At 44.5% G+C, this 12,826-nt stretch overlaps 1 protein-coding gene across 1 annotated transcript in view; it reads right to left on the bottom strand.

Moving 5' to 3' along the window:
* Positions 1-10,690, bottom strand: part of Cog7 (component of oligomeric golgi complex 7) — a 64,949-nt gene extending 54,259 nt beyond the window's left edge. The window contains exons 1-3 of the mRNA XM_027410249.2: positions 10,399-10,690; positions 6,606-6,754; positions 5,595-5,711 (exon numbers count right to left, since the gene is read on the bottom strand). Coding sequence (XP_027266050.1) covers positions 5,595-5,711; positions 6,606-6,754; positions 10,399-10,567 — 435 coding nt within the window. The 5' untranslated portion in view covers positions 10,568-10,690. The remainder of the gene's footprint in view (positions 1-5,594; positions 5,712-6,605; positions 6,755-10,398) is intronic.
* Positions 10,691-12,826: the final 2,136 nt, after the last annotated feature.

Below are 12,826 nucleotides of genomic sequence, written 5' to 3'. Positions count from 1 at the left end.
CCATTACAGAAGACCACAACCAACCAAAATGCAGAGTTGTGGAGCCCAGTTCCAACTGATACATCTACAACACAACTCCTGTAGCTAAGGCTCAGAAGAGGAGCCGAAAAGATTGTTAAGAGCCAGAGGAATAGGGAGTTGGCTGTGAGACCATGAATCCTAGAAATGTCAGAAGCCACACCCATGAAGTCTCACTAACATGAAAGCCTAAACACGAACTGAACAAGGATAACACCAATAGACACACTAATACAGATGGGGCACAGCTCTGGAGGCCCCCACCCTAGACATGGAACTAGAGGTAACTAAGGAATGCTGAGAGCAGGAAGAATAGTTTCCCCCAGAGAAGAGAACACCAATTGATTATCCAATACCCAACGGTCAGCCCTGAAAACACACATACAAATAGCATTATATAGACTGAGCACAATGTATAATGTATTTATGTATTTAAGAATACACACACATTTATAACAGCAAAAAATGAAAAAAAGAGACCATGAATTTGAAAGAGAGCAAGAAGGAAGAGGAGTATATAAGAGGGTACGGAAGGTGGAAATAATTTACTTGTAATCTCAAAAAGTAAAAAAGTGTGTTTAAATTGATTTTAAAAAAGGAAATGACGCTGAATATTGTGCCTCACACTCAGAATCTCAGCACTCAAGAAAATGAGGCAGAAAGACTGCTGGACTGAGGCCAGCCTGGGATACAAAGTGAGTTAGTTCTGAGCCAGCCTGGGCTACAGTGAGAGCCTAGCCGAAGGAAGAAAAACCACCACCACCAAGCTGACTGTATTTCATTTCATCATTCCTTGGATATCTGTGATGTGTGGACACTGTTTTAGACAGCCGAGATTAAAAGACGATAAGGTTATATTCACTAGGGATTGGGACACAAAGATTACACTGCAGAACAATGGTTCACATATTTTAGCAGCAATTAGATTTGCCTACAAGGGGAAAGGAGGCAGCAGGGAGAATAAAGGAAGGTGACATTTTGACTAGACTCAGGGACAAATGGAGGTCTACTTTACTACAAAGAAAAGGAGAGGAAGATTAGTTCAGACAGAGAACTTGTGGTTAATCATCTAGAACAGTCACAGGTGGGAATCCATGGCGGGAAGGCAGGGAGAGCTGCCCAGGCAGACTACAGCCTGCTGTGAAGCACAGGCTCCCTGGCCTGCAGAGGCGACATGCAAGGGAGGAAGGAAGAGAGGGAAATGGCGTATTTTAGGAGATCCCTACGGTCACATGGGAGGATAAGGAGTGTAAAGGAAGCTGGTGGCAAGGGGACCGGTAGGTAGGTGGCTGTTGCAAGAGTCTAGAAGCAGACTACTGGGAAGCAAGACTAGAGAATGGTAAAGAGCAGATAAAAACATAAACTGAGGGGCTGGAGAGATGGCTCAGTGGTTAAAAACACTGGTTGTTCTTCCAGAGGTCCTGAGTTCAATTCCCAGCAAACACTCTGGTGCCCTCTTCTGGCATGCAGGCATACAAGCAGGCAGAACACTGTATACATAATAAATTAATAAAAAACCTTAAAAAAAAAAAAAAAGCCATAAACTGAGTGGGTAGAAAGACAAATAAGGGTTCTGAACTCTCTGGCTTAAATGTTTAGATTTAAAAAAAAAAATGACCCCACTGGCCTCACATGGTGGCCCACACCAGTAAGCTTACCACTTGGGAGGTTAAAAACAGGAGAGCCAGAGATCTGACATAGTCCCCACCTTTATGCCTATTTCCAAAACAAAGTAAACAGGGGCTGGAAAGATGGCTCAGTGGGAAAAGCATTTGCTGTACAAGCATTAAGTCTTGACTTTGGATCCCCAGAACCTACAGAAAAGCCAGATGCATAACACAAGCATGTGTGAACCTACTGCACCAAAGGAAAATGGGAAAAAGAAACAGAAACCAGATGTGGTGTTTGAATAAAAATGGCCCTCATAGGCTCACGTATTTGAAAACTTGGTTCCCAGGTGGTAGACTGTTGGGAAAGATTAGGAAGTATGGTCTTGTTGGAGGAGGTGTGTCACTGAGGGTGGGCTTTGAGGCTTCAAAAGCCCGAACCAGGCCCAATCTCTCTTTCTACCTGCTGTATGTATATCAGGATGTAAAGCTCTCTCAGTCACTGTTCCAGAGCCATGCCTGCAGGCTTCCTGACCTGATGATTATGGACTAACCTCTAAAACTGTAAGCAAGCCCCCAATTAAATGCTTCCTTCTACAAGTTGCCTCAGCCGTGGTGTCGCTTCACAGCAATGGAACAGTGACTAAGACACCTACAAAGTAGTGAACACAAGGGAGACTGTCCCAAACAAGGTGGGAGCTGAGGACCACCACCCAGTCATTCTCTAACCCCCACATATGTGCAATGGCACAAGCCTGCACTCACACATGAACATGCACACACATGTATCCACATCAAACACACACACAACCAAAGTAAAAAATGAACAAACAAAAAATATAGAGAGGGCACAAGAAAGAGTAAATGGATGGTGGCTTTGAATAAAAAAGAATAAAGAATACAGTTTTGAAATTCGTGGGGAGCCCAGCTGAAATTAGGATAATTTAAAGGAGGGGATTAAAAAAAAAAAAGACCCAACATAATCCTCAGTTTTATGCTAAACCCAGACTCCTGAATGGTGGTGTTCATGGGGAGGACAAAGGATGACAAATAAAGACAAGGAGGTCTTGCATACGCTGATGACTTATGGCAAGCAAGTGTGTTTGTTTGGTTTTTTGAGACAGGGTTTCTCTGTGCAGCCTTGGCTGTCCTGGAACTTCCTCTGTAGACCAGGCTGGCCAAGAACTCAGAGATACACCTGCCTCTGCCTCTCAAGTGCTGGGATTAAAGGTGTGCGCCACCACGACCCAGCTTGTCAAGCAAGTTTATTAAGGAATACAGCATCAGGGCTGGAGAGATGGCTCAGTGGTGGAAAGCACTGGCTGTTCTTCCAGAGATCCTCAGTTTCCCAGCCTCCATATAGTGGCTCACAACCATCTGCAATGAGATCTAGTGACCTCTTCTGGCGTGCAGGCAGACATGTATGCATAGTAAATAAAATCTTGAAGAAGAAGAAGAAGAAGAAGAAGAAGAAGAAGAAGAAGAAGAAGAAGAAGAAGAAGAAGAAGAAGAAGAAGAAGAAGAAGAAGAAGAAGAAGCACAACATCAATGCTGAGTTGTGGTGATGCACACCTTTAATCCCAGCAGAGGCAGCCAGAGTTCCCGGCCTGGTCTACTGAGAGAGTTCCAGGACAGCTAAGGCTACACAAAGAAACTCTGTCTTGAAAACCAAACTATATAGCCGGGCATTGGTGGTACACGTCTTTAATCCCAGCCATTCGGGAGCCTGAGGCAGGTGGATCTCTGTGAGTTCTAGACCAGCCTGTTCTACTAGAGCTAGTTCCAGGACAGCCTCCAAAGCCACAGAGAAACCCTATCTCAAAAAACCAAAAAACAAACAAACAAACAAACAAAAAAGAATTGCAGCAGGGGGCAATGGCCAAGCTCAGCAGAGAGCTAAAGCAGATAATGTTGACAAAAAGAACACAGGACATCTCAGATACAGCTGACTTAAGAATAAGAACCACGGTCCTTCAGAGGGGAAAGCTAGGTTCCCAGGAACAGAAACCTTAACCCCTTCCAAGCCCTAGTCCAGCCCCAGCCTGCACCTTCCAGGTCTACCCTAGGCAAGGACACAGAACTCGTGTGTTCTCTTTGTCCTTTCATACAGGCCTCTGAGAAAGCCTGGGGTTGTCTGGCTCCTAACAATAAAGACTTACAGCTTTCAGCTAATTAACATCAATAGTTCACTACTGTGAAAACTAAAGACTAATTTAAACTCACTTTCTCTCATATACTTGCCAAGAATTCGTAAGATTTGCAACTTCCTCTACTACACCTATTAGGCTGAGAAATAGAATTGGAAAGCTCTCCTGGACTTCAAAAAATAATGATGGGCAAGCAAGATGGTTTAGTGTTCTGCCCACAATGTAAGTGTGGTACCCAGAACCCCAAGGAGAAACCAGCTCCTCTGATTTCTATCATACATGTGCTCACCACACACACACACATACACACACACACACACACACACTATATACAAACACATAATAATAAATGGAATTTAAAAAAAAAAAAAAAGGCTAGAACCAACAAAATGTCACTGGGTGGAGATTCTTGCTGTGCTGGAGACCTGAGTTTGAGCCCTAGAAATCATGTAAAAGTGACAAGATGGCCCCAACTCCACAAGAGGAGTTTCTTTTAACCACTATCACACACCATGGCATGTCCTCTACCCTCCCACACACATAAATCACACATATAAACAAAACAACAATAATAATAGTAACAATTCCCACAACTATAATCTGTTGGCTCTAGGCAGAGCAGGACTCCAGAAAACAAAAACAAGAGAGTTGTCCTCACAAAAGAGTAACAACAACAATAATGAAACTCTCTTTGTGGGGCTGGAGAGTTGCCGCTCTTCCAGAAGACCAGATTCGATTCCCCCGCACCCATGTGATGATTTACACCATCTGTAACTCCAGTTTATGGAGATCTGGTGCCCTCTTCTGGTCTCCACAGACACTGCACAGATATATGTACAGACAAAACACAAAATAAATCTTCCTTCTTTTTTTTTTTTTTTTTTTTTTTTTTTTTTGGTCTTTTGATATAGGGTTTCTCTGTGTAGCCCTAACTGTCCCGGAATTTGCTCTGGAGACCAGGCTGGCCTTGATATCACAGAGATCCGCCAGCCTCTGCCTCCCAAGTGCTGGGATGAAAGGTGTACGCCACCATTGCCTGTCTTAAAAACTCGTTTTAATTTTTAAAAAATAAATGAATAGACTGTCTTTATTAGGAAAATCCCAGAGCTGGGAGAGATTTCTTAGCAGTTAAGAGCACTGGATGCTCTTCCAGAGGACCAAGGTTCCAATGCTCTCTTTTAGCCTGAGAGCACTAGGCAATCGAATAGCACAAATAAACTTGCAAGCAAAAAACCCAAACACATGAAATAAAGTTTCTTTTTAAAAGTGAAAAAAAGAAAATCCCAATACTTGAAAGACTTCAGGGCTAGCCACAGCTACTACTATGGCTACTTGAGAAGGGGGGGGGGGGCTGTTGAATGAAAAACAAAGAAAATGCTCAGCAGTGTTCACACCATGGTACTGTTGGCAGGTGGGGGTAGGGGGCATCTGGAGGAACAGCATAAAGCTGGTGTCTACAGGCAAGAAATCAGGGGCTTGGAGTTGGGGTTATAACATGTTTTGCTTGATAAGAATTCTTAGTACTACACCATTTCACTGCATGCTTGTAAGCAGGTTTCAAAGCTATCACTGTTTTCCACTTTTGCAGCCTCTGAGGATGGAGGCTGCACTCACCCCATCTCTGCTTCAGTCAAGCAGAGGCCACAAAATGAAGAGGGTTGGAGTGCTAGGGGTGCTTATGGCCTCCCTCATGATGGTCTAGTACTTCAGTCTGCTGCTATTGACACCGTATGGCTCTAAGGAACAGCTACCTCACTTGCTTTCCCCAAACCCCAAGTTCTTCCCTAAGTGCCTGGAACAGCATGCCCATAGAGGAACATACTTGAGTTTTGAAGGTCTCCTCGATATCTGCACTCAGAGTGCTCCATTTATCAGCTTCCTGGAGAGATTCTGCAGCAAGCTGCATCCTGGACTTCACCTGGTCAATTTCTACCAGTACCTGAAAGAGAAACAGTGTGTGCAATTTAGTGATGTCCCCTTTCTTCCACCTTCCGTGACCTGAAACAGTGTTTTATCAGTGTTCTTACCCTTCACCCTTAGGGCAAAAAGGACCAGTGAAAGAACCAAGGAAACCAAGGACAGAGCCAAGGAAACACACCACCCTGCCCCTAACCAACTCAGGAATTGAAATCCAGCCAATCCCCACCTTGGAAAGCTTAGAGAAGCCCTATATAAACCCTGTGCTGTTCAGTTTGGGGCTGCCCTTTTCTACCCTGGTGCAGCAGCCACTCTCCTGGATTCCTCCCTCCCAGGAAATCGCTCCAAGTGAGGTTTGTGCTAACATTTCCCTGGAGCAGAGCAGAGATGCAACAACTTCTCTGGGAAAACACTCCCCTGCTGGAGCAGAGTTGTTACACTTGTATTAGGGAGGCCTTTCTGGAACAAGGACTGTCAGCACTGCTGGGGAAACAAACCATCCTCCACTGGAATAGAGCTGTAACACATCTGTTGGGATACATTTCCCTTCAGAGCTGTAGGTATTCCTTGACTTCAAATGCCAGGACACCTTTCCCTTCAGAGCTGTAACACATCACCTAGCTCATTTTTAGTGTTGTTATTAATGCCCTCTTCTGTCTGCATGCCAGAAGAGGGCAACACATCCCATTATAAATGATTGTGAGCCACCATGTGGTTACTGGGAATTGAACTCAGGACCCCTGGAAGAGCAGCCAGTGCTCTTAACCACTGAGCCATCTCTCCAGCCTCATCTAACTAATTTGGCTGAGAAGACAAGGCAGCCTGAGAGCCAGGTAGAGTTCTGAGTTCTAAATCTCCTGTAAGTGAGAACATCTGCTGAAGAGAAGAACCCACATCGAAGACAAAAGCCAAGTACCTGCATTGACTGCGAAGTGTCCTGCTCAAATTTTTTAATGTCCTCTTTGACAAGAATCATTTGTTCCTTCAGAAAAGATGCCTCCTGCTTCAGGGCTTCCACATCACGGAGCACTTTGGGCATGTTTTGAAGGGCCTGGAGACTTGTCTCTGCAGCAAAAATTCAAGAATGGCCATGTACACAAGCAGTAGAAACTGGAGCTGGTACAGTGGGAAGTCATCACACATGTGATGATAGAAAGGAAACTTTCCCTCTAGCATAACCAATCAGTTTTGAGAACCTGCAGAGAATGTGTGGCACAGCAGGGATCAGTGAGGTAACCTCTGCCAGGTCCATATCCTCAGCAGAATGATGAGTGAAACTGTGCTTCAGAAACAAGCAATCAACATCAACCTGACCCAAGGCCACCAGAAAGAATGAAGGACACAGGTGTGGTAGTTGGGCCTGTAATCCCAACCCTTAGGAAGCTGAGGCAGGAGGATTACTGTGAAAAGTGATAATAGCTTAGGCTACATAGAGAGTTCCAGGCCTGCCTGGATTACAATACGAAGACCTTGTCTCAAAGAAACAAAGAACTGGGGGCTGATGGCACCATGACTAGGAACATGCTATGTCAGAGGATGGAATCTGAATAGGGCCTGTAACTCTAGCTCCAAGGGATTAGAAGCCCTCTCCTGGCCTCTGTGAGCATCTGCACACGCACACACATGCACATAAAAGAAAATGAATCTTAAACAAAACCCAAGAAGGGGCTGGAGAGATGGCTCAGAGGTCAAGAGCACTGACCTCTTCCAGAGGTCCTGACTTCAACTCCCAACAACCACATGGCGGCTCACAATCATCTGTAATGACATCTGGTGCCCTCTTATGGTGTGCAGGCAAACATGCAGACAGAACACTGTATACACAATAAATAAAATAAATCTTTAAAAAAAAGAGCTAGGGCTGTGGCTCAGTGGCTATGCATTATGTTAGTTTAGTTCCCATCTGCTTGCCATAGTCTTTTTTCTTGTTTTCATATTTTGATTTTGTTGGACTTTTTCTAGGATACTTTTCCTCTAATTCCAACCTTTTCAGGAATATGCTCAGTTTTCCTAATTATAAAAAGAATTATAAAAAGCTTCCTGAGGGTTGGGATTACAGGCACATGCTACCACACCTGTGGCTACCACATCTGTGTTCTTCATTCTTTCTTGTAGCCTATTGGTCTTTATCAGGTTGATGCTGATTGCTTGCTTCTGAAGCAGTTTTAGTCATCACTCTATGGAGGACATGATCCTGGCTGAGGTCATCTCACTGAATCCTGTTTTATCACACATTCCCTGCAACTTTAAAGAACTACCTGGTTTCAATGCAGGGGGAAGATGTATTTATCAAGTGACCTTCATATATGGTTTTGTTTTTCTTTCTTTCTTTTTTTATTTTTGGTTTTCCAAGACAAGGTTTCTCTATATAACAGTCCTATCTTGTCCTGAAACTCACTCTGTAGACCAGGCTGGCCTTGAACTCACAGAGATCTACCTGCCTCTGCCTCCCAAGTGCTGGGATTGAAGGCATGAACTGGGTTGAGGACACCTTTAACAGGTGCTCATCCAAAATAAGTTGCTGCTACTCACCTCCACTTGACTAGAGACCATCAGTAATGCTGCAAATGGACATTTTAACTACCTGAGAGCATTTGAGATGAGAGACCAGGAACTCTAACCATTCGAAATTCTAGGTATCTGCTATGTTCTGAATCTGGGAAGAATCTTCAAAACGTAACCAGGGCAGGGAACAGGGACATGCCTGAGCTACCAATGAAAGCAAGTATGCCTCATGTTTTCCCTTAATACACATGTAAACTTTTGGAAAGTCATAAGGCAGCTACCTGGGTGCTGTGGCTGCCATACTGATAAACGTGAAAACAGAATCATAAACAAAACCAGGTGCTTTTACAAGTTTTGGGTCCCATGAGGATATATGTATACATGGTATTGGCTGCTGCACTTGGAGCCCACTGCAACAGACTAGAGGTATGAACACCATGGTCTCCAGTTAGCCCTGTGTTCTTAGGGCTGCGCATGTTTCAGCATCATCCAGTCTCTCATCTGGTAGGTGTGAGACAGGGCCCAAGATCTGCATTTCTAACACCTCTGAACACAAGGATGTGGGTCCCAGGAGCCCAGGCTCCTACACTCAGACTAGAGGAAAACACACCCTGGAAACTGAACTGCAGCACCATAACACAGGCTACATGGCAGTACATGTGTAATCTGCATAGTTAAAGTAGTAAGGAGGGGCACTGTTCATGCCCATATTCTCGCCTCTCTCTCTCTCTCTCTCTCTCTCTCTCTCTCTCTCACACACACACACACACACACACACACACACACACACACACACACACACACACAATAATAAATGTTTCAATTTTAAAAAATGGTCATAAATCTGCAGGGCATAGTGGCACAGACCTGTAACCCCAGGCACTCGAGATGCTGAGACAAGATTGCAAATTCAAGGCTTCCTTGGAACATAAGAGTGAACTCAAGCCTGGTGTTGGTGTTAATCCCAGCACTCGGGAGGCAGAGGCAGGTGGATCTCTGTGAGTTCGAGGCCAGCCTGGTCTCCAGATCGAATGCCAGGATAGGCTCCAAAGCTACACAGAGAAACCCTGTCTCGAAAAAGCAAAAACAAAAAACAAAAAACAAAAAAAGAGTGAATTCAAGGCCAGCATGGGCACCTTAGTAAGACTCAAAATAAGAACATGCTGCAAGGACCTCGATTTAATACACACACACACACACACACACACACACACACACACACACACACAGAGAGAGAGAGAGAGAGAGAGAGAGAGAGAGAGAGAATTTAGGATGACCCAGAGAGAGAGAGAGAGAGAGAGAGAGAGAGAGAGAGAGAGAGAGAATTTAGGATGACCCATCTTCCTCATATTACAATGGATTTGTGTTGATCCCATATAATGCTAAATACTAGTTAAATAGTCAGTTAACTATTTAATATTCTCAAAAGTGCTTCCTTATGCCACACATGATGGAATATATCTAATCCCAGGACTTGGTAGTCAAAAGTCATCCTTCGCTACACAGCAAGTTCAAGGCCAGTAAGGGCCGCCTGAGACCCTATCTATCCCACAACTCCCCAAAGAACTTCTCTCAAGATTTATTCTTTAAAGATGTTCACCCTGTACCTTAACTACAGGTGTGTCAGTTCAAGGATGTCCAAGGATGTCACTGAATCCCTTTGAACTGGAGTTACAGGTAGTTGTGAGCCACCTGATGTGGGTGCTGGGAATTAAACTCGGGTCCTCTACAAAAGTCATGTGTGTTCTTAACCACTGAGCCATCATTCCAACACCAAAAGAACCTTTTTTTTTTTTTTTTTTTTTTTTTTTAAGTTGGGTGGGGGACACTTATCTGTAATTCCAGATTTAGGCAGTAGGAGAATCACTATGAGGTTAGCCTAGGTAACAGAGATTGTTTCATAAGAAGAAAATAAAGTGTGTGTGCGTGTGTGGCCTCAAACTCACTTTGCAAGCGAAGCTAGCCTTGAATTCCTGATCCTCCACCGCCATCTCCCCAGTGCTAAAGTTACAGGCAGCTGCCACCAAACCCAGCTTTTTTCTGTTTTAGGTTTCAAAGGAAATGTTATGGCTTCACCAGAGGTGAAAACCAAAGTCCAGCCCTAACTCAGACTACTGCAGGGCTCGCTTTCCCACCAAAAAAGAGGCTTGTCCCCTGGGCCCGGTCCTGCAGTCGGGCGCTCAGGGTCGGTGAGGTGGGCTCACCCTCCACGGAGTGGTTCACCTCCTGGATGAACAGCTGCAGCTTCATCACCAGGGTGGCTGCGTGGCCATCCGCTTTCCCCGCCGCACCGTCTTTGGGGCCGGCTCTGAAGGCCGCATTGATCCAGTCCTTCACGTCGAAGTCGTCGGCAAGAAACTTGGAGAAGTCCATGGCGCGCGGCCTCCGAGCTGGCGCCGAGCGACACCGCCTTCGGGACGGCCGCCGGAACCCACTGCACTGCCACTCACCGCCCGGTCAGCGCGCACTCTAGGAGGCCGATGTCCCTCGTCGCGTGCCGTACTTCTTCCGGAAGTCAGTGCCCGTTACCATAGCGACTGCTCTCGCTGGTGGCTGCGAGCCGTGCGCTGATCTTACAGGTACGACAGTCATTTCTCGGCTAATATTTTCCAAGCAGTAAACCAAGTGCTTCCTATAAAGCCGTCCCTTGCGTCTACGCGTCTAACCCCCAAGGACTAAAACTCTCCTAGCACCGAGGCGATTGGCGACAGGTTCAGACACCGAGCTAGGAAGTGGCTCTCTTGGGCCGGCTGAGTAAAGGAACTTGCCACCGTTCCTGACCCCCCGGGACTCACGAGTGGAAAACGAGAATTGACACAAGTTGTCCTCTTGCCTCCATGCGTGTGTCCTCAACACATACACATTCCTCTAAATAAATAAATTAAATGTAATTTAAAAAAAAAAGACATTGGCACCCGGGCGTTCTAGCCATATTTGCTTTCTGTTCGTTCCTGAACTAACGCGACTCAAAGTGTTTACTGTTTCTTCTAACCTCGAACTTGACTCCTAAGAACAGAGCAGCAGAGAAATAAGTTGTGTAGCTATTATGAGTAATGTTACTACTTTTCCATTCTTGCTAAATGCATACAGCAATTTGCTTTTTAGTTTTATGTGGATGAGTGTTTTGCGTGCATGTATGTCTGTGAACCACTTGCGTGCCTGGTGCCCGCGGAGACCAGACGAGGATGGAGGAGCTCCTGGAAGTGAAATTTTACAGGTGGTTATGGGTACTGGGGGGTCGAGCATAGATTCTCTGGAAGAGTAGTTAGTACTCTTTACCGCTGGGCCACGTTTCCAGCCCTTCATAATTCTTTTAAATTTCTACAATATTGATAATGGTATCCCCTCTTTCTGATTTAATTTTAATAATCTTCAAAAAGTCAACTCAGCCTTTAATTTTTCCATTTCTTATTTTTTTTGTTTTTCGAGACAGGGTTTCTCTGTATTGTTTTGAAGGTTATCCTGGAACTCGCTCTGTAGACCAGGCTCGTCTCGAACTCACAGAGATCCGATTGCCTCTGCCTTCCGAGTGCTGGGATTAAAAGTGTGAGCCACGAAGGCCCGGTGTCCATCTGTTTCTTCACTAATGTTTCCTTTATTTTCTTTTCTCCGAGTTCTGTTTGCCTTTGTCTAGTATAGCAAAATAGACATTTTCTTTTCTTTTCTTTTCTAATAAAACAAGGTCTTATTGTATAGTCCTGGCCTGGAATTCAAAGGCATTTCTCTTGATTGGGTCTCCCAAGTGCTGGGACTCCTGACTTCAGCCACCACACCTTGTTCTAGTGTTGATTTCTAATTTAATTACATGTACTTTGAAAACATAGTTGGTATGATTTAAACCATTCTAGATGTGCAGAGATTTGTTATGGCCTGCCTTAACATTTGTCTGTCATGGAGAAGGTATTATGTGCATTTAAAAATATGTACATCATGAAGAAGGAGGATGTGATGTTGTGAAAAAGGATATAGCTCAAGATAATAAGCAAAAGAAGACAGAAGCAGGAGGACAAACAGCCCATGTTTTCTCTCACTTTTGGATCTAGGTGTTATATAAATACTTAAAATCACATCTGACCTGAAAGCAGAAGGGAGACAGAGGAGGAAGAAAGGAGAATGGAAGGGGGGATAGGGCAAAGGGGAAGGGGGTTATTCAAAAGGAAATATACTTAAACTACATGGTACAGTTGAAATAAACTGTCTTTATAAAACCCAGCACTATGTATAGTGAACATTCACTGTGAAGAGGAAGAAGAAAAACACACACCTAACTGAATGTGCTGATACATGTTTGTAATCCCAGCACTAGAGAAGCATAAACAGGGTTGCCTCCCGTTTGAGCTCATTCAGGCCTATATAGCAAGACCCTGTCTCATAAAAACCGACTAAAAACAAACCAAGCAGGAAAAAAGAAATATCTACAGACATTGCGTAAGTGTTCCATATAGTTAAGCAAAGATGGCACTTAGTGTTCCTCAAAACTTACATCCTTGCTCATCTTCTGAGTTGCCCCACCAATTATTCAAAGACTTTAAATCTCCAACTCATTGTTGTTAGCCAGGTGCAGTGCCACACATCTTTAACCCTAACATCCAAGAGGTGGAGGCAAGCCAATCTCTGTGAGTTCCAGGCTAG

The sequence above is a fragment of the Cricetulus griseus genome, chromosome 3 (genome assembly GCF_003668045.3).
Source record: "Cricetulus griseus strain 17A/GY chromosome 3, alternate assembly CriGri-PICRH-1.0, whole genome shotgun sequence".
NCBI lineage: Eukaryota > Metazoa > Chordata > Mammalia > Rodentia > Cricetidae > Cricetulus > Cricetulus griseus.
This window is presented reverse-complemented; position numbering and strand designations above follow the sequence as displayed.